Source organism: Desmodus rotundus, chromosome 4 (assembly GCF_022682495.2).
Source record: "Desmodus rotundus isolate HL8 chromosome 4, HLdesRot8A.1, whole genome shotgun sequence".
Taxonomy (NCBI): Eukaryota; Metazoa; Chordata; class Mammalia; order Chiroptera; family Phyllostomidae; genus Desmodus; species Desmodus rotundus.
In genome coordinates this window covers 117,128,448-117,151,268 of record NC_071390.1, presented here as the reverse complement: position 1 = coordinate 117,151,268, position 22,821 = coordinate 117,128,448, and the positions used below count along the sequence as shown (strand labels likewise).

General features: G+C 44.0%; 1 protein-coding gene across 6 annotated transcripts in view; it reads right to left on the bottom strand.

Annotated features, from left to right (window-relative positions):
* The window catches only part of CRACD (capping protein inhibiting regulator of actin dynamics), a 235,594-nt gene that overhangs the window by 20,693 nt on the left and 192,080 nt on the right, over positions 1-22,821 (bottom strand). For 5 of the 6 annotated variants that reach the window (XM_024579907.4, XM_045185906.3, XM_045185902.3 and 2 more), the window contains one exon: positions 4,939-5,074. The exons of the other annotated variant lie outside the window; for it this stretch is intronic. In XM_024579907.4, coding sequence (XP_024435675.2) covers positions 4,939-5,074 — 136 coding nt within the window. The remainder of the gene's footprint in view (positions 1-4,938; positions 5,075-22,821) is intronic. 6 annotated transcript variants of the gene reach the window in all.

Genomic DNA, 22,821 nt, shown 5'->3' with positions numbered 1-22,821 from the left:
CCAAGGAGAACCTGGCCTAACGCTATCATGCCATTTAGTTAGGATTTTTGCCACCATCACAAAAAAGAATCAGTGTGCCGATATTTTACTTCATCAGGGCCTTTTCAGAATGCTGCTGTTGCCGTCACCACACCCTGATACTTAGGGGACAAAGGAGGATATGGCAAAATGTCATCATGGTCTCCTAAAGATGGGATGGTGGCTACCAATAGAAAAATGAAAGATAAAATGGAAAAACAAAACAAAACAAAACAAAAACCCTGAGTAAGTAAAGGAGAAATAAGGTCCATGGGACAAAGCTGGGAAATGGGGAGAGTATTGCAAAGAAGTGAAGCAGAATGTTAAGGGAGAGAGATGCAGAGTGGAAGGTGCAGGCTCAGAGGAAATGCATGGGGAGGAAGAGGGGTGGGCCCGGGAAGAGCTGTGGATCGGACTGAAGGTGCAGCAGCTGAAAGCTGGGTGGGGGGAGGAAGGATGGGTGGAAAGCAAAGGGTTGATTTACGACACAGATATGTTCAATCTGGCAACAGAAACACATACTGTTGCCGTTGTACATGATAATGTGCATCTCTGTAAAACAGCTGATTTAAATTCCCTCCAGAGAAAATAAATTCAGGCTGGTAGCTACAGGCCTTAAGAGGAGGAAGTGGGGTTGGGGGAGGGGAGGAGCCAGGTCATCAAAGAGATGATGACCACCTTTTAGGGACAAGGCTGCAAACCTCTGTCCAGACAAAGGACTGTCTTCACAGACACATGCTGCCGCTATCAGAAAGGAGACCCTAAGTGGCCTGGGGGCAGGACGCAGAGTTCAAGGCCATGGGGACTCCTCTCCAGGCTCTTGAGGTCAAGGCTCCTGCACCTGCACATTTTCCCTTCTCTGTGGTTCCTGCTCCATCCAAACACTCCCTTCAGCTGACTCAAAGAAGACTGGGCCCTCACCACACTCTGTGATTTACTGACAATTAAAACATTATTGCGAAAGCCTATTTGGCAGTCTCAGGTATTGTGTGAATTGAATACAGGGATAAATGTGGCTTTTCTGTGACTTTAATTCTGCCCATTATTCAAGCATTGTTATAGAGCAAATGTCATATAAACAACCACTGGAAAAACAGACTACTAAATGAACTTGCCCTTACGTTTTCAGAGAAAAAAAATTACTACTAAAAAAATGCTCATGGATCCTTATACACGCGATTATAAGCAGAGGGGAGAGTGGAAAGTTGTGCCCATACTGGGAGTCCGTGCTGCCTGCAGCTATGAATGGTGTATCTGTGGAGACTGGAATGTGAGCTAAAAGGGACTATATTTTGTTCATTCAAACTGGGCCATTTTGCTGTAATATGGAATGCTGGAGAGTGATGCTATAGGAATGCGCATCCATATTTATGAGGCTTTTTTTATGGTGTGGAAATTCCAAGCATGTCATATGCTGCAGCTCTCGCACTGCCAGTCTCTAGAGTCCCCCGGATTTTTCATTCTTCAGGCCACGTCTGGAAGAATGAGACAGAGGAAAAATAGAGTTGCCGTCTTCTGGAGGGAACTTCAGACACTCCCACAGTGAAAACACGTTGAAAAGCAGAAGAAAAAGCATACAGATTGAAAGACATCTACTCGATGAAGAAGTGGCTAAGAGTGGGTATTTATTCTTCGTGTCCTCGGCGGCTGCGTGAGGTGTCCAAACCCTCAAGCACCTGACACTTGGGCATTTTTAAGTGAAATCCAGCTCAGCAGGAGACAGTAGCTACTGAGGATGGAGGTTTTTCCTCTTGAGCTAAATAGTTTGTGGATTAATGCACTAAGGACTTTCTGACAAAGGTGTGGTATAATTCTAAAAATTACCTGCAGGCTCAGAGTATGGCGTCCCTGAGTTTTATCATTGGTTGGTAGATACTTCACAGCCTGGTCTGATCTAAAATAAACAGGTACCTCCCCGATCCGTGCCCTGGGGGGCTGTGGGAGATGTCAAGGTCACTCCAGTCCAAAGGCAATGAAGCGCACATCTTAACAAAGTTACTCATGCTCTACCAGATGAACAGAGATGCGGTCGTGTGCCACAGCAGTTTTCGCAGGTGGCAGATTCACGATATTCAGGAAAGTGCAGGCTTATTTATGTTGTATTCAGCCATCCTGTACTCTGTAAGAGAGATACTAACGCTGCGCGTGCAACAAACAGTTTTAGCAGAGATGACTATATATGGCCACTAGAGGGCAACCTTTCCAAATACACCCATTACAGGCATAGTTCTGTGGGTTTCCAGGGGTTGGGAAGTTTCTTAAGTCAGAGAAAAATGTTTGTTTTGTTTTGTTTTAAATGGCATTCCAGTAGAAATCTCATTTCAAAGGAATGCCTTAATAGTGGTGGCTAATCAGCTTGCTAGGCCATTTACTGTCTAATAGGTTTTATCCATTACTTCTCTCTTTTTAAAATAAACATATACAGATACACAAAGACAATTTCAGACATTAAAAGAAAAACATACATGCCTCTGACGTAACTAAACACCCTCATTCCATGCTGGAGTCTGCAAGGGGCGGTCTGCTATGCTGCTTACTAAGCATCAATACCAGCATAATGTTGTCATGGAAAAATGCAAAGCATTCATGCAATTTAACAGAGTTAACTACTATTTCTACGACTTACCAGGAACATACTGCTTAGTCGACTGAAAAATAAAGCACAGTCTTTTGGGGATGATACAGTTATATCTTATGTCACTCCAAAAATTACATTTGCTATGATAATGGTCCCATTTCCCGCCTCAAAAAAGCAAAGCTTTTTATTTATTTTTAAAGTAACTATAGAGCTGTAAGTAAGCTTGTCAATCTGTCTCACAGAAACGAAATTAGGAAAACCTCATATGACTAGATATTGTCAAAAGAGAGCCCTCAAATTAGGTAGTTATTCTGCTTTCCTCACAGTGTTAATACAAAGAATTGATGCTTCAGGGAAGTTGGTTGTTTTACATTTATTAATTATGAAATCAGATTCTTTAAAATTGTGCCTTACCGACACAATTTTAGGAATGACAGGCAGTCACCTATCTTACTGAGAGTTTCTACATTTTCAATACTGTAGGACTGCATATCACTGCCACTCCAAATCCACCTCTTGCAGTGGCAGTGGCATGTGTTGTGACGGTACAGAGTAGGTGTCACTTAAGACAATAGATTTTTTAAAAAGCCCTAGAAAGCCCTCCTAAAATACAGCTGTTTCGTGGGCTGCAATCTATAAGTCACTCCTCTTAGAAAGCAGATGTTATAAGCCAGGGGTTCAGAGCTTCTAAGGAATAATATTCCAGGAATCAAACAGATTTCAAGATGGAAGGGTAATTTTTCAACCTGTGAGAAGTGACAGCTTGCTTTTTCTTCTGAGTTGATAGATAACAGCACAGCCGGCCAGCACAAGAAAGCAACCTGGTTCGGAAAAGCTGGCATTTGAGGGAAGTGGTTAGCTCTGAGAGCAGGACTATGGCCTTGGGCAGTGGGGGCAGTAGGTACCAAGACCTAGAAAAGTTTGAGTGTGGTTCCAGGGTGTTGTCTATTCTCCTGCTTGCCATATGTTATGTTCAGCTAAGTGTGTGTGTGTGTGTGTGTGTAATGTGTAAAGAAACAATGATCACAAAAATACATAGCTAATGTTCAGTAGAAATAAGAACATTTCAGGAAAACAGAAAAATTTGAGTATAACCCTTCATCATGTCAGTACCAACTCGAGCCAGCTGTTTCTTTGTTTTGCTCACTCACTCACTCGCTCACTCACTGTTGGGGACGTAGAGACAGATGGAAACTAGCGAACCAGAGTTCCCTGTTCCTAACTTGGATCGCCTCCAGGCACTCCCATCTCGGAGAAGCACCCAGCTCAGGCACTTCTGCCGGGTGAGCGAGTTCTCCCGAGCAATCGAGCAAACAAACCTACACAGTCAGATCCCAGGTGCCTTCACTCCCTTGCTTTCCCTGGAATCCCCATTATCTGAATCACATTTAGAGAAGAATTATTTTATTATACAGTTGACCCTTGAACAATGCACGGGTTAGGGACACCAACCCCCACGCAACTGAAAATCCACATACAACTTCTGACTCCCCCAAAACCTAACTACTAATAGCCTACTGTTGACCAGAATAGCCTTACCAATAATATAAACTGCTTATTAACACACATTTTGTATATGTGTGTTAATGTATTACATATGTATTTGTATTACATACTGTATTCTTACAATAAAGTATGCTAGAGAAAAGAAAATGTTATTAAGAAAACCCTAAGGAAGAGAAAGTACATTTATAGTATTTATTGAAAAAAATCTGCATATAAGTGGACCTGTGCAGTTCAAACCCATGCTGCTCAAGGGTCGACTGTGTTTTCATTATTAACGAGTTACCACCCGGGTCCATGTTTTGGTAGGAAAACTGCCCAGTTCTGCAGCCGGGACGGAGGGAGGTTAAGAGCTTCACGGTAGTCCTCTGAGCCAAGGTGCCTCGGGGTGGGGGCAGATTTATAACCACAACTCCATTCACTGTGCAAGCAGGGAGCCTTGGAGAGTGAGCACTTGCTGTGCAAACCCTCCGCTGGCAGTCAGCCCATGCTTGGGGACATGGCAACACTTCAGTGGTCAGGAAGTCCTTCCTCCTGTCCAAGTCATGGAGCTTGTCTTGGGTACTTGAGCTCACGATGTCCATTTAAAAATGAGGGAACAGTTTGAGAGAAGAGGAGTGGGGCTATTATGAAGGTGGGGGCAGTGGTCAGTGCCCGTCTCACAGGTGGACAGAAGGCTTAGAGAACTGAGTCGGGTTCAAATAAGCAAAAATTCTCACCAGGAGCTCTTCCTGGACCTCCCCAAACATTACTCAAGGCCAAGCTGGGGATCTTCCCCACTTCCCTCCGTAGCCAGGCCCCCTCTACAGCTCTAACCTTCCAGTCTCAAGCTGTCTTACCTGAAGAGTTTTGACTTTGCCCAGGATGTTGTCCTGTGACATTGCTTGAACTGTCTGCTCACTTTCTGCTCCCCCATCAGGGATAAAAATACTGTCATGGGAAAACGCCCGGGTTCCCATAGAATAGTTGAAGGACCTGGAATGCAAATCATGTGCTTCGTTTTATTAGGATGATAAAATTTCTTTAGGCAATTAGTTTCCTGTTCCTCCTGATTTGGGGGCTCCACCCACATCCCCTGTCTCGCCCAGCACCGTGTCCTTTTCTGCTTCGGGTCAGCCAAGTGGCTAGGCAGGTGGAAGGGTCCCACAGGAGCAAGGGAGCGTGTCTCCACGACAGCAACATGTCGGAACCACTCACTGAGAACTCAGGCAGTTCTGCATCTGCAGGGGGCCCAGCACAGAAGGCCCTGTGGGACTTTTCACAGGGGGAGCCTTTCTCCTGATGAGCTGCCACCAGGGGCTCTACCCCAGCGGTCCCGTCACCCACCCCTTTCTAAGCAGCTTTCGGGTCTACAAGTATGAGGCGAGAGTTTCTTTCTTTCAGATCACAGTCAAATTGGAAGAAAGATACACACGTCTAAAACGAGAAGCAGAATTGCTGAGAGGGATCACAGGGATAAAGAATCTCTCTCTCGAGACTCCACAGGAAACCGGAGAAAGGGCAATTCTGACTGGCTTCCTGGTGCAGGTGCCCGACAATAAGCACACTGGTTCAAGGCCTGGACTTCAAGCGGTCCAGACTTCTACCTGACAGGGAGGCACAGGCAGGCTGAACTGCAGCAAGAAGCAGCAGCAGCAGAAGCCAACTGGTCTGACTTGATTTGGGAAACAAACTTATTTCTGGGAAGGAAGACACATCCAGGCTGTCGGAGGGGCAGGCAGTGCCCCAGGGGTGACGGCACCACTTCTCCCTCTCCACGCCTCAGAAAGGTTGTATCAGTGACCACCGGAGGTTTCAGCAGTGACTACGTGCCCTATGCAAGGGGCTGGGGCCCAGCCAAGTCTAGGCCAAGTTGGGCAAACTGAGTACCAAATCTAATCTGCCAAATTACAGGCAGTATGGTTTAAAAAAAAAAAAAAAAAAGGCCCACAAGGTTAAGAAACAAAAGACTTGGATGCGAGCCTCCTGGCTATGTGATTTTAGGCAACAACAACAACAACAACAACGACGACAACAACCACCACCCCTACACTTTGACGAAAACACTGTGCGGAGTTTTACTTTCACCATCTCATCACGGGCATCTGGCTGCAGATGAAACTCAGGGGTAATAAACAACTTTATCTTAAGCCATCCAATCTGCTGCTTCTAAGTAGAGTGAGCAACTGAATTCAGATCTGGTGTCTCGAAGTAGTGGAAGGTCTTAGAGCAGAGCATCCCTCCCACAAGTGATGCTCTTAAAAGACTGGAAGAGTCTATACACTAAGAAATCTATTCTATAGACGAGGAAACAAACTAAGGCTTAAGGACAGTGAGTGGCTTGCCATAAATTAAGTGACTGATTGCAATGTGAGTCTGTTTCTGGCCTCTGTCCCTTTGGTCAATTTGTATTGGTGCACATGTTCTTTTTTTTTTTTAAAGCAATTATCCACACTATCTTAATTAGCAGAGAATTTTTTTTAGTATAGAATGCTCTTTATTTTTGTTTTTTCTATTTTTCGAGATATAACTCAATAAAAGCTAAAACCATAAGTATACAGCTTGATAAATTTTTACACATGTATGCAACTGTGTAACCCCCACAAAGATCAAAATATAGCTATTTGCTTTGCCCTGGAGGTTTCCTCACGCTCTTTTCTAGAGAAAATAGTCCTCTACCATTATTCTGGTGATCGCTATTCTGAGGTCCAACACCACAGATCACCCTATAGCTTTTTAACGAGTCTTGGTACCTAGTAGTTTAAGTTCTCCAGCTTTGATTTATTTTTTTTTTCAAGACAGCTACTCTCATCTCATTGTATTTCTACGATCAGGTTGCCTGTGACAAAGGAAAAGTTTTATTCATTTTTAATCTTACATTTTTGTTCTGGCCACATTGCATCGGCGAGGGTCTTCACACTATGCTGAACAGAAGTGGTGATGGTAGACTTCGTCGTGTTTCCAGAGGAGCAAGAGAACATGCACTATTTACCATCAGTTAGGATGTCGCCTATAGAGTTTCTGTAGATTATATTACTGCTTCTTTGAAAAGACAGGCAGTCTAGCTTTTATTTATAGCTGATGTTAAGATTTTATTCTTTCTGATTGCTTTTCAGCAGTTGTGGGTAGGTGTGTAATTCCTCAAACTTACTCAGGTGGGGGTATATAATACTTCTTAAACCTGTGGCGTGGTGTCTTTCATCAGTTTTGGAAAATTCTCAGCCATTACCGATTTGAATATTGCTCCTGCCCTATTTTCCCTTTATTCTGCCTCTGATTCTTCATTGTTAGAATCTTTCATCATAAGCCATACGTCTGTGCTGTTTTCTGTATATCATTCTTTTTACTTAATATGATTCAGTGTGGATTTTTCTACCAACTTAGTCTTCAGCTCATTCATTCCCTTCTGTTGAGTGCAATCTGCTGTTAAAGCGACCCATTGAGTTCTTCATTTCAGTCGTGTTTTTCAGATATAACATTTCCATTTGATTCTTTTTAATAGATTCCAAGTCTCTGGTGAAATTCTCCACCTTGCCAACTGTTTCTCGAATATATTAATCACAATTATTTAAAAGTCTCTGGCTGAAACTGTAGAATCTTAGGCCCCTTCGGGTCTATTTGTATTGTCTTGTTTTCCTCATAGTCCCCTCCTTAGCTGCCTAGTAAGTTTTTCATTGAATTCTCTGCATCATCCATGAAAAATTGTAGAGGCTGGGTTGTTTTCTCCTTCCAGAGAGGATTCACTGGCTTCTCTAGCTGACCTCAACCCAATGACCTCAACCCAATCGGGGACTGAACTAATCATCGAGGCTGGTTAGTGATCCTGTAAGGCTCAGACGACCTCTACTTTGTCCTCTCTTCTAGGGTGTAGGTCTCCTGGAGTCCCAGCTAAGAACCTGGGTTATTTTCTAAGGTCCTCCTCCTTGGTGGGTCCCAAAGCCCACTTTTTGTCTTTCCAGTACCTTTCAGCCCCTAACCCACGCTGCTTTATCAACAAATGCCTCAAAAAAGTTGTAGTTTAGGTTTATGTTCATTTTTCTGGTTTTCTCTTCTCTTGGGGATTTTAGTGCCTCAAGTCCTAGTTGTCGGGGCTGCCTCGACCTCTAACTTTAGTGCTGCTGGCCCCATGAGAGGGCCTGCAGCCCTGCTGCCCTCTCCACCCCGTGACAGCCACCCTCAGCCTTTTTGGTCTATTGCCCCACACCCAGACTCAACTAACGGCCACAGGAGAGAAGCAATATGCAGAAAGTTGGGCTCAACGCAATGGGCTTCCCTCCTCTCCAGGATTTCATTGCTCAAGTCTGGTTCCTCAGCAGCAATCTGATGCCTTCGAACAGATGTCTTTAATACTCTATCCATTTTTCCAGTTGTTCTTGGTGGGAGCACCGATATGCTCTGAGTTACTTCATTACAGCCACAATTGAAAGTGATTAAATAACTTTTTGGCATTTATAAAGTTTCTACACATCAGAGCATACTGGTTGATATGGCCATTGCTCTTAAGAGGATGACTTTGCAAAGTCATCCTCTTTTGGAGGTAAAAACATTTGTACCTTTTTCTCCTTATATCTGGTTTTTGTCCCATTTTAAGAAGAAAGGGTGGAGGAGTATGGTTATTGGTTTATTAGTTACAAGAATGAACAATCTTTTCTACATAACTCAGTTTCCATAATGCAAATCAACGTTAGACGCTTGTCAATTTCGTTAAGTAAAATTTTTTTGGTAATCGTGGTTACCAGTTCTGGCTCCAAACAACCCTACAACATAGTTTATTTCCTATTCTCTGAAGGGAAAGCTGAGACAAGGAGTGGGTAGAAACATTGCCCAAAGTTCCAGAGTTTGAGGCAGGGCTGGAACTGAAACTGGACAGCCCGCATGTGGAGATCTCAGTGTGGAACTATGTTCTCATGAACGAAGAACTTGGCGGAATCTTTGTCCTTAACCAACTGGGAGCTGCGAATTACGTGACTGGGAGGTGAAGGGTAATTCACCACAAATTGTACCTTGGCAGAGTTCATCTGCACTTCTTTATTCTTGACATTTAAAGATCTTTCACAGTCGATTACAAAGCAGGCCTGTCCTCCCTCTTCCTTTTACTATGAGGGAGCCAAGAGGCGAGGGGCCTCGGAGCCTCAGGGCCGCCACCCTCCCTCAGACTCAATGTGCTCACATGGGGGAACCAGGCCTTGCTGCGTGGGAACCTTCTCTTTTGATGCTGACAATACGGAACAGCCTCTTGATCTTGAGAACAGACATATAGAAACCTCTAAAATCCCCCAGATTTTCAACTTCTAACCAGAGGGTTGTTGATACAGTCATTCAACAGTCATTTTAGTTTAACGAAGATCCAAAGTCAAATGCACGCATACGTGGTAAAAGCAAACTCTGGAAGAAGAGGAAGAGGAGAGGCCCACTCGGGAAATTGAGAGCAACACTGGTCTCTGAGGAGCTGTGGTCATAAACAGACTAGAACTGCAGGCATGCCTTACGGAGGCCAGAAAAATGGTCCCTTTGGACTTGGAGTCCAGACAGCAGAAGTTCTGGGGACTTACAGACAGACGGGAGCACAGATAAGCTCTGGTAACTCGCATTTCTATACTTGTGTCCTGGCTGGGTTGTTGTTGTCGTTGACGTTACTGTTACTGGCAGAGAGGTTCAGATTCCAAACATCTAATCAGAGGCTTCTAATCAGCCCAAAGAGAACAGCTTTCGGTGCTTCCCCTCAACTCTTCGTGGACTCCTGTGGTTGCCTTTCCGAAGGTGCAGATGGTCCAACAGCCTGAGGCTACTCTCTGGCTTTAACAGTGGCTTTCAGTAACATCTGACGCTCAAATTACACTCTTTTCTTCTACGCACGTGTCTCCAGCTACACACTGGACCTACTACCTGCCACGGTCTCTGCAAACACAACATGACAAAACCAAACTTATCCGTGTTTCCCACAAAACTCACATCTTTCCTAGGTCCTCGTTACCATCACCCCGCAGGCTTCAGGCTATGCTATGTTCTAAATGAGGTCAGACTGAGGTTAAGGGAACAGTGTAGTGCAAAGGACCTTAATAGGCAATATCATTTGTTCTTTCACATTCAAAACTCCTTCAAAACCAAGGTGGGATTGCAACTACTAAGCTCCTGGCCCACTTCGAGCCTGCCCTCGATTCTTCCGGGCCACAGTCCTCTATGACTGTGCTTGGGGCCCAGGTTGCTGCTCTCCACATCCCTAGTAGGTGTCTGCAAGGCAACTGGCGCAAGAGGGGCAGCTGCTAGTCCAGAGCAGCGTCTCCTATGACGGATGACAGCCATCCCACAGCCAGTGTCACTGCTGACTCTGTGGGCTCTCAGTCATCACAGGGTCCACGACTTGAACCCTTATGGGCAAAGATGAGGCCGAGGAAGGTGAAGAGAGAGACGATCAAGGTAGAACTCAAACCAGAATCAGGCTCCGCACTCACAGCTGACAGAGTCTTCCACTAACAGTGTTCACAGATGTGTGGATTTCTTTGGGAACAAAAATGTTATGTGAACAGCAGCTGCTGGACCATGACAAGACAGTGACGTTAAGAGAGTCCCAGTTAACCCCAAATGCAAATCTTATACAAAAGAAGGTGTACCAATGTTACTGCTTAAACACCGAATCTGTCAACGCCAAAGAAGATGCCAGCATCCATGAATTCTTTCTCATATTTACATAATATTGACTGAGATGTTTTTATTGTGGTAAAATATACCTAACATAAAATTTACCATCTTACTTATTTGTAAGCACACAGTCTAGCACTATTAGGTACATTCACATTGTTATACAACTATTTCCACCATCCGTCATCCCAAAATGAAACTCCACACTCACTCAACAGTATCTCTTCGCCCTCCGTCTCTCTAGTCCCTGGTAACCACTACTCTCCTTTCTATCTTTATGAATTTGACCATTGCGTGCACCTCATATAAGTGGAATCATAAAGTAATTGTCCTTTTGTGTCTGGCTTATTTCACTTGGCATAATACCCTCAAGGTTCATCCATGTGGTAGCATGTGTCAGAATTTCAATCCTCTTTAAGGCTGAATAATATCCCATTGCATGTATGTAGCACATTTCATTTATGCATTCATCTGTCTAGGGGCATTTGAGCTGTTTCTGTCTTTTGGCTATTGTGAATAATGCTGCTGTGAACATTGGTGTGTTAATCAGGACTTTAAAATGCATGAACGTAGCATCATGACTCATGACTAGGTGTAGACGTGACTGAAAGAGTAAGTACGTGTCCCATAAGTCCTCATTTCCCACCAAAGATTTGACATCACTACCATATCCCCTACCTAAATTAAACGTGACTATCCAAAAAGATCAGTAGAGTCTACACCACAAGAGAAGAAAAGGAGAATGAAGAAAAGGAGGGAGGTGGTAGGAGGTAGAGGAGAATGAGAAGAAGAGAGATAGAGAAGAGGAAGAGAATTCCTTCATGTTTGCCTGAAGTCACGGGAAATTTTGAGGTGCAATGCTTAAAAAGCTGATCTTGGTGTCTGATTCACAGGCCAACAGCCCTGGGGTTCCATCCCGACCCCTCCCACCACAGGAGGTTTAAACACTATGAACAGGACCTACTAACTGGAGACCAGAGGCTTCTAACTCTAAGAGAAGGTGTATTCTATTAGCACTAAGACTGACTGGGAATGGCTCAGGGGTCCTACACTGTATTACATTTAAGCCCTGGCACTTAAGTCATTATGGCCTTGGAAGAGCAGGAGGAAAGAGATGCTACTGCTTCTCCCCTACTCCACCTCCTTCTCTTTCACGTACCCAAAGGCAGCTGCCCTGACTGTCACAATTCTGCCTAGAAGCGCTAAGAAGCTGCTTAATCAATAACATGGTGTGGAGTACGTGGGCACATTGTGGCAGCTCGTAGACCAAAGCACAGGGTTGTTTTGAATGGCCTTACAAGTCGTGAATAATTTCAGAAAACTCAGCTGAGGCCTGGGTGGGTTACCCCACTGTGCTCTAATACATATGAGGTCTGTCTAGAAAAGTCCAGCCATTGTCAATATAATGAGAATGGTTTGTGCAACATCAACATAACCGGGCAGCCAAAGAGAGTAGAATGGAATACACACACGTGAACAATGATGACTTCACTTCACAAGCCAGTGTGGGCAGTAGATTCCATTGAGTGAGCGTGTGTACTGTGCGGGCATCACATTTAAAATGACTGAGCGAGTAGAGCAACAAATTTGCATCAAAGTTTGTGTTAAGCTTGAACATTCCTCCTCAGAAACTATTTGGAGGATTAGAAGGCTTTTGGGGATGACACAGTGAGTGGCAACACAAATAAAAGTGTGGCACAGATGCTTCAAAGACGGTTGAGAATCTGTTGAAAGTGATCCACATTCGGGAAGGCCTGCACCAAGCAGAACACCTGAGAATGTTGAACGTGTATGGGCTGCAATCAACAAAGATTGATGACTGACAGTGTGAGAACTAGAAGCTGATCTGAAGATTCCAAAAACTACTGTGTCTGAGATTTTGATGCAGGATCTTGGCATGAAACATGTCACAGCAAAGTCTGTTCGCGGCTTCTGCTACCAGAGCAGAAGGAACATTGTGCTGCAGTTGCTAATGACTTGATTCAAACTGCTACCAATGAACCAGGTTTCCTCAAGAAGATCATAACCAGATACGAATCGCTGGCTATGGCTGTGATCCAGAAACAAAGGCCCAGTCACCCCAATGAAAGTCTCCTGGTTCTCCACGCCCGAAGAAGGTGCGGCAAAGTCACGGCAAGATCAAGACCATATTAACTGTGTTCTTTGATTGGGAAGGTGTTGTTGATCACTAGTGTGCCCCTCCAGGCCAAACAATTAATAAGGAGTACTACCTCACTGTTCTTCATCAGTTGAGAGATGTCATATGATGAAAACGGCCGTAGTTATGGGCAACTGGTGATTGGCAGCTTCATCAGGACAACATGCCCGCTCATGTATACGTCTTATGCAGAGTTTTTTTTGAGAAATCTCCCAGGTGACTCAGCCCTGCTACAGCCCGGATTTGGTGCCCTGTGACTTCTGGCTTTTCCTCAAACTGAAATCACCTTTGAAAGGGAAGAGATTTCAGACCATTGACGAAAATTCAGGAAAATATGACAGGGCAGCTGATGGCGATAAGAGCAAAGAATTTTGCAGTGTTTTGAACAGTGGAACAGACACTGGGAGAACTGTTTGAGGTCCCAATGTGCCTGCTTTAAAGGGGACTGAGATGTCATTGTCCTATATACAGTGTTTCTTGTATCCTGTATCTTCTTCAGTAAATGTCTCTGTTTTTCACAGTACATGGCTGGACACTTTCTGGACAGACCTCGTAGACTGGATTATGATGCTAATGACCAAAAGCAATACAAAGGTTGCACTTTTCATACTTTGCTCAGAAGAGGTTTTTATTTGCATTATTAGTTTTTATGTTGAAAGCATTTAAGACTTATACAAACACTACAAGTGTGGTGCGATGAGCCTTCTGTTTTCCTAGGCCATTCAGAGTACGTAAGTTGCTGGCACGATGCTCTGACCCCTGAGCTAGGTAGGCAGTAGAGGCTCACACAGTTTGTTCTTAAACACATAGGAAGACGTGAGTGAGAGACCTCAGGAAAAGTGGAGGGTTTCTGAGGGCAGTGGAGGGCCAATGAGTGTGCCATTGTCCCTGTTGCCTTGGTTTCACCTCCAGCCTCCTGTAAGATGATTGACATCTGTAGATGATTTCCAACTGAAGTCCCCTCCACTTCTGCTCTCTCTAACCATCTGTTCATCTTAAAGCAGCTAATTTGCTAGCTCAGAAACCTCCAGTGGTTCCCTTTTGCCAAAATCCTATGAGGTGAAGCTGTAATAGTTGCTTAACATTTAAGGCTCTTCACGGTGGGGCCCTAAACTCCTCTGGACGGGCCTTAGTTCCTTATTTGTGAGTGAGGATGGTAAGAGGACCTACCTCATGGGGCTTTTTTGGGATTTCAATGAGCAGTGTAAGTGCTTATGTAAGTGTTACCCATTGTTATCAAATGCGGGTCTACTTCAAACCCAACCACTCAGTTCCCCAAATACCCTCTCTGGGCTCTGTCGGCTCTTCCTGTCCAGGGACAGCCCAAGGCCAAGCTCTCTGTTCAGGTCCTACTCACTCTTCACGGTCCAACTCAAACTTATCAACTCCACACAACCTTTCCTGCTTCCCTGGGAGAAAGGGGTCATCTACCAAGGACGCACGGACAAGGATCATGGGGTGGGGATTGTCTTTGAGAGTGGGGGTTGGGCAGGGTAGGGGAGAGCAACGGGGGGGGGGGGGGGGGGGAGGGGAAGAGACAACTGTAACTGAACAATTAAAAGAAAAAGAAAAGGGTCTCTTCTTTCACTGAGAGCCCTATGCAGGTATCTCTTGCTGTTCCATGTCATGCTTACTATAATCGTGCCTTAAATGAGAGCGGAGATAAAAGTGCTCTGCGTATTGTAAAGAGCCACACGGATGTGGTTCTAGTAATTATGGTATCTTCTCATCTCCGCTGCAGCTATGAGTTGCATGATGGCAGGGACCACATGTATTATCTCTGTTTCTTGCAAAGTGCTTTATACGATAAAATTTGTGAGTAAACTTTTTCAGTGGATGAGTAAATGATTAATATTGTAGGGTAGGTAGTCTGTTAGTTGGGTTCCCCATGGAGAGGTCTCTGAGGGAATGCAAAGCATGATGCAAACATGGTGAGGGGAGAGGGGAATATTCTCAGGTCATGGGCCTCTCTCCGGGAGGGGAGGCCTACCTAGGCTGCCACTGTGGAAAGGTCTGAGAAGCCAGTGGATGGCCAATTTAGAAGGATGTTCAGCATCTCTTTTTTAAAGGCTCTTTCTGAGCTTTCTTTTCAACTCAAACCATGAAACTGCTCCAGGCTTTGCTTCCCACCTTCTATTTCAAACCTCCCGCTCACCAAGTTTTCCTGGTTTCATTCTGCCTCAGTCATAGTTCTTAGCCACAAGCAACAGAAACTATGTCTAACTCAACCAAAAGAAAATGTACTGGAAGAACAATGGAGACGCTAGCAACGAGGCTTGGGAAAAGACAGGACTGAAGAGAACTCTAGCAGCCTAGGCATCAGGACCCACAGCAATCATCACGGGGCAGGAGGAGCCTGGTTCCAGAAGGTTCTTCTAGTTATCTCCGTTACCTCCTCGATCCACCTGCCAAGTCAAAGCTCAGGAGGGAGAGATTGACTGGCTAAGCTAGGTCATGTGCTCATGCCAGGCTGTGAGTGGCCCTTTTGGCATCTGTCATAGGAAGCTGGTACTATGTCCTACCAGTGGTAGATACAGCAAGACAAGCTTGTTTCCCTGAAAGGAAATTTGGGTGCTATTGAGAAGGGGAACCAGATGCTAACAGCTCAATTACCCAGAACTGTGCCTTGATTCTCCTTTCCAACCTAGCCCATTTGATGGACAAAGAGGAACACAGCTCTCTGGTGTTTTGATTCTACTTCTCTTCCAAAAGGTTGCCCTTCTTTCCTGGTGGCATGTGATGCTGCCTGAGAGCGAAGGGTGCCTCACTCCATGCTACTGGGACGCCTGAGCCCAAGTCCAGCGTCCAAGCCCATGCTTCTCCGCAGAAGTACTTGAGATCAGACAGGGTGCTTGATGGCCTCCGGCCTAGAGCTCAGGGCACTAGAAGGTCACAGTAGAGAGAAGGTGAGAAGCAAAGCAAAACAAACGAAGTTAGCCCTGTAGTCACATCATTCCATCCCTCACCCATGACACAGAGCTAAGGAGAGCGGGTAGGAGTCAAGAAGAGCCAGGACCATTTTAAGTTCTCTTGTCTGGAACTAATGTCTGTGGCAGGGTCTGCTGTGAGAGGAACAATGGGAAACTGGGGAGGCATTCCTTGGAAAGTTCTCCTCATTCACAAAACATGACAAGACAGGGACAGTCCACTTTCTGTCACTGGTTTTTGTCATCTGCACGTGAGACCTGGAACTGTGTTGAAGATACTAGTTGTGTTTTCTGTTATAGCCGAAATCATCCTCCTTGACACAGCCTTCTAGTCACTAGTCTAGGTACTGAGCACCTTTTAAGACCCACTGACATCACCTAACCTTGGAGCCTACAAAGGGAAATTCTCCCCACCCGAAAAGGAGAAGCTTTTGGCAGCTCCATAGTTAACACGTGTCTCAGGCCAGTCGCCCTCCTCCTCCTTATTCTTTGTCTTTTTTTCTTTTTTTTGGATAAGTATCATGTAATTTGGGGCCATAGATATTGGGTAATTACCATAGCAATGATTAGGGATTCACTTCAGGAATAAGGAAATATAATTATAGTCCCATTGCCGCTTGTTTCCATGACAACAGGGGCAACTGCAATTGATCAGCAGTTTTCTTCCTAAACAGATCCGTGAGTCTCATTCAAATGAAATGCTGAAGAGCAATTAACTAGCCTCATCAAACAAACTAGAATTGCTGGAAGAGACTGGAGTCAGATTATATTTTGTGTGGCATCTTGGAGTCTCAGCCCCAACTTGAGTATTCTATGAATTTATATGGTACCCCCTAGGCTATAGAGTACCCAATTACCTAATATAATTACAGTAGAAACAAGGTACATCATAAAAAATTCAAGGAAGAGGAGAAAAGTTTAGAATCTTCAAATACAGACACTTAGAACTGGAAGTCCAAGGTTCATCTACTCCATCCTCTAGGCCTAGACCTGCATCACATAGGACAAGCAATCGGTAGGGACTCTGGGGCTTCACACTAACTCTCCTACTCCTCAGTTGCCCCACCTGGAGAAAGATCTTTTCATAAACATTTTTATCCATCTTCTGAATCAGCTGGGTCTTGGGCTATGCTCTGGAAGTAGAAAACTACCGTATTTTGCTGTGTATAATGTGCACCCAAGTTTTTGTATGCACTATACACGGATTATGATGCCCATGGTGTATACTCATTATACCCAGGTATAATGTGCATCCTTATTTTTCCCTCAAAAATTTGGGCAACAAAGTGCACATTATGCATGGCAAAGTACGGTAGTTATCAACCTCCTCTTTATCTCAGTAATAATACTACCCTGTATTTCCAAAAAGTGCTATCTTAGAGCAGATAGTATAATGCCACATTCATTTTTTTGTCCTCATAATAATCCTGGGAGATAGCATACCCATGTAACAGATAAAGGAGCTGGCTTGGCGAAGGGCACACAGCTCATGAGTGAAAGCACCGCATTCAAAAGAGGACCCTGGCTCCCGATCTGTTCTCTCCCACAAATCGTATCTCCAGTAACTGCTCCAACCGATTCATCAACTTTCTTTCCCCCAGACTTATTCAGCCCAGCTTTATTAATTCCCCTGCTTCGTACCCAATTTTTATTCATTTAATGGCTTTTATACCTCTTTTCTAATCCCTGTTCAATTTCAGCACATGCCAGGTTCCTATGGGTAGAGGATAAATGATCAAGTAAAATAAGTCTTTCCTGACTTCATCTTCTGCAAAGCAAGAGGGCCCAGTGACCTGAGGCATGTGCCAGTAATCAGGGAGCCTGAGCTTCACTCTCAATTCGCTGGTGACACGCTGTCTCATTACACCAGCTGAGTGATTCCCCTTTTCTAGCAGGCCAGAGGCACAGCGATACTCTTCACCACAGTGAGAAGCTGAAGGATAAATCAGATGTACAATGACTTGTCTAATGCGAAGAGTCCAGTGGTAAAAAGAACAGTATTCATGTACTCACTCATTAAACAAATAACAAACGAAGGCCTGCTGTGTGCCAGGCACCGTTCTAGAGGCTAGCAGCACAGTGAAAGGCCAGTTATACAGGCCCATCCTTCAGGAAAGGGAAAGGAAGCTGTGAGAACAATGACGGTGGGCCTCACCTAGGCTGGGGGGTCAGAGAAAGCGTGCTTTCCTGAGGAAGGCACATTTGTTCAAAAGAATGAAGGATGAAGGGGAATTAGCTGGAGGAGGAATGTAAGGATGGGGAATGGGGTTGTTCCAGACAAAAGGATTACCACGTGCAAAATCAGCTGACTTGGATTCTAGTCACACCTCTAACACTAACACCACTGTGATCTTGTTGTGCCTCAGCTTCCCCATTTGTAAAGTAAAGGTAGTAGATCAGGACTAAATTTACCTTAAACCTTTAACATTGATATGCATGTGTGTCTGTGTGCCCACTGAATAAGGGTATCATGTAAGTAGAGAACAGGATTTACATTAGCTTTTGGGGGGGGTGGCGTGCCTGGGGCCAACCAGAGCCATATAGTTTAAGTAGGCAGTTTTGAACATGACCTGTATCTCTTTCCCCATCTCCTCTCCCCCATCAAGTCCCCACCCCCACCCCACCATGCAGGGGCTCAAAACCTCAAGCAAATGGGAGCAGCTGTTGGCCCTTCCAAGCTAGCCTGCTCTACTCTGCTACGATGTCCTACTTCAGTGTGATCCCCTCTTGTTCCATCCTAAATTTCAAACTCCTATTTTAGGGCTTTAGGGGAGAAAAATAAGCCCCTACTCTTCCCTGACAACATGAACTTATCACCTCAGCCAGACATGACCTTTTCAATGCCACTTGCATTCCCTTTTTAAAAACGTCTTCATTGAGATTCACATACCATAAAATTCAGCCTTTTAAAAGTACACTTCAGTGATTTTTACTCTATTCAAAGAATTGTGTGACCATCAGCCCCACCTAAGTTCAGAAGATTTTTATCACCCCCAAAAGAAATCCCATACTCAACAACAGTCACCTTTGCCCTACCCCGGGCCTGGCAACCAGGACTCTTTCCGTCTCTGTGAACATGCCTATTGGGTATTTTGTATGAATGGAATCATACAACAGGTGGTCACTTTTAACTGGCATCTTTCAATTAGCAAAATGTTTTCAAAGTTTATTCATGTCATAACATGGGTCAGTATTTCATTATATTTTGTTCCCAAATAATCTCTCTTGATGAACATTTGGACTCTTTCAACGCTTTAGCTATTATGAATAATGCTGCTATGAACATTTCTGTACAAGTCTTTGTGTGGATATATGCTTTCATTTCTTTTGTGCTCATATCTAGGAGTCGAATTGCTGGGTCATTCGGTAACTCTATGTTTACTGTTTTGAGGAACTGTCACTGTTTTTCGAGGCAGCCGCACCATTTCCCACTGCCACCAGCGATGCACGAGGGTCCCAATCTCTGCCTTCGCAGAAGCGCTTGGTATTGTCTCTTTTACATCACAGCCTTCCTAATGGGTGAGATGTGATACCTCACTGTGGCTTTGATGTACATTTCTCTGATGGCTAATGATGCTGAGCAAGTGTGCTAATGGACATTTTTATATCTCTGGAGAAATGTCTATACAAATCCCTTGCTCATTTTAAAAATTGCTCTTTTTTTCGGTCTTTTTATAATTGTTATAAGAGTACTTATTCGGAACATAGTCTTATCAGATAAGTGTTATAAGAATGTCTTCTTCCATTCCGAGAATTGTCTTTTCACTTTCTTGATGGTATTACTTATAGGACAAAGGTTATTTTTTCATTAAATTTACTGGAGTGACATTGGCTCATAGGTCATACAGGTTGCACGTGTACATTTCTGTGACACACGACCTGCGCATTGCATCGTGTGCCCACCACCCAAAGTCAGATCACCTTCCAAAATAACTTCCAAAAAATTTATTTTTGATGAAGACCAATTTATTGATTTTTCTTTTTTCATTTATGCTTTTTGGTACCTAAGAAATCATTTCCTAATCCAAGGTTATGGATTTATTTCCTCATTTTCTCCAGAGTTTCATAATTTTACATCTTCTATTTAGATCTGCTACCCATTTGGCGTTCATTTTTGCAACTGGTATAAGAGAAGGGTCCAAATTTATTCTCTTGCACGTGGCTGTCCATTGTCCCAGCACCGTTTGTTCAAGTTCTGTTATTGAAAATCATCTGACCACACATATAAGGGTTTATTTCTGGACTCTCAAACCCATTGACCTATGTGGCCAGTACCACATTGTGTTGATGACTGTAGTTGTGTAGCAAGTTTTTAACTCAGAAAGTGTGAGCCCTTCAAGATTGCTCCGGCCATCCTGGGTCCCTTTCATTTCCGTATGAATTTTAGAAGCCTCTTGTCGATTTCTACAGAAAAGGCAGGTAAATTTTGTTAGGGATTGCAATGAGTCTGTAGGTCAATTTGGGGAGTACTGCCATCTTCACATTAAGTTTTCTTATCCATACATATGGGATGTCTTCCCATCTATTTAGAACTTCTTAAATTCCTTTTATTTTTGAGTATATGCTTAAGTAACTTATTTATTGGGGTGAGAGTGGTTAATAAAATTATATAGGTTTCAAGCACACAGTTCCATACTACATCACTCACACGCTGCACCATGCGTCCGCCATCCAAAGTCAAGCCCCCTCTGTCACTGTTTATCCCCCTTTACCCTCTGCCACATCCCCCATGCCTCCCCTCCTGCAGCCACCATACTGCTGTCTGTGTTCATGAGTCCCCCTTTTATTATTTTGCTCAATCCCTTCACTTTTTTCACCCAGCCACCCAACCCACCTCCCCTCTGACAGCTTTCAGTCTGTTGCCTGTATCTATGAGTCTGTTTCTATTTTGTCTGTCTGTTTATTTTGTTCATTAGATTCCACATATAAGCGAAATCATATGGTATCTGTCCTCTGACTGGCTTACTTCACCCAGCATAACAATCTCCAGGCCCATCCACGCCATCATAAAAGGCAAAACTGCCCTCTTTTATGGCCGAGTAGTACTCCATTGTGTAAATTCACCCCAGCTCCCCTATCCACTCGTCTACTGATGGACACTGGGGCTGCCCCCGAATCCTGGCTTTTGTAAACAACACTGCAATGAATGTTGGTGTCGTCACCACGCTTCTTTAATTCCTTTCGGTGATATTTTGTCGTTTCTGGGCTATACGCCTTACATTTCTTTTGTTAAATTTACTCCTAAGTAGTTCATTCCTTTTGATGCTATTGCAAATGAAATTGTTCTCCTATGTTCATTTTTGGATGTTCATTGTTAGTGTGCAGAAAGATCACCGAAATCCAACAGCTCCCATCTTGTACCCTGCAACCTTGACTGCCCGTGCTTATTAGTCTAATAGCTCTTTTCGTGGATTCTTTAGGGTTTCCTGCATAGAACATTGTGGCATCTGCAAACAGAGATAGTTCTACTTTTTCTTTGGCAAGACTGATGGGTTTTATTTATTTTTCTTGCCTAATTGTCCTAGATTGAACCTGCACTATAGTACAATACGATATTAAATAAACACTTGTCTTGTTCCTGATCTTGAGGAGAACACATTTATTCTTTCACCATTAAGTAAGATATTAGCTCTGGGTTTTTTGAAGTTGCCCTTTATTAAGCTGAAGAAGTTCCCTTTGACTCTATTCACGTGCTTTTATCATGAGAGGGTGTTGGCTTCTGTCAAATGCAAACTGCTTCTCTTGAGATGATCACATGTTTTGTCCTTTATTGTATCAGTATGGGTATTACGTTGAAGGATTTTTGTATGTTAAATTAACCTTGCACTCCTGGGCTAAACCCCACTTGATCATGGTGTATAATTCTTTTTTATGTGGTGCTGAATTCAGCTTGCTAATATTTTGTTGAGGATTTTTATGTCTGTATTCATAAGGGATATTGATCTGTAGCTTTTTGTCTTTGTCCAGTTTTTGTATTAGGGTAACACTGGCTTCATAGAGTGAGTTGGAAAGTTCCCTCCTATTCTATTTGCCATAGTCATTCTTGTGTGGAAGTCTCTGCTCCTGCCATTCCAGATCTGAAATGTGTGTGCCTTGTCAGCTAGCTGCTCCAAATCCCGCCCATCCTTTGGAGCCGGCTCCAGGGCTCCTCATTCCTGACCCTGCCCTGACAGCCGCAGTCCCCCCAGAGTGAGCTCACCGCGTGGAGCCCCTCAGTTCTCACTGCAGTGTGGAGCTGACACTCACTGCACGGTGCTGCAGCTGTGCAGGATGCAGTGGGTGCCGGGTGCGAGGCAGAAAACTGCACGCAGGACAAGGGTCCCAGGGAGCAGGACAGCCTCAGTCAAGTAGCAATAAGCAGGGGAACACCTGAGCCCGGTGACTCAGCACCAGCAGGATAACTCAGGGCCACATAACTAGCTCCCTAAGAAGGCTGCCACAAAACAGTGGATGGTTAAGAAGGTACTTTCACTGTTTGAATTGTGATTCAGTAACTTACCAGCAAGTCACTCTCTGGCCTTAGCTTTCTCCTCTTTCAAATGGGGATAGTAATGTCAATCTCAGATGTCTTGGCAAATATTACGAGTTCATCTATACACAACACATTGTAATAAATTCAGTAAGTGGCAGCTTTAATATATGCTAGGGGATATTCTCTATGAAAAAAGCATTTGTGGTTAAAGCAATCTTGGAAATGCTCTATATTACATCCTCCCTCTTGCAGATTCCCTGGGTACATTAGCATAGGGAAGGCTCTCAGAAGTCCTACGTAAAGGGTCCTAATTAATTTGTTTTGGCCTGGCACTTCCCAAGCCTATTTGCCAAAACGACCCTCTCTCCCTTTTTAAATTTAACATCCATTTAACACACTTCAGGGAACACAGTATTAGTTGTATTTAATTAATAAGGGAAGTTACATTAAGTTGTAAAAAACTGATCATGTTTTACTGTTTAGCTTTTCCCACAGGTATGTATAATATAAAAACAGCAGCCCAGGAAAAACGGAGGCTTCTAACCTA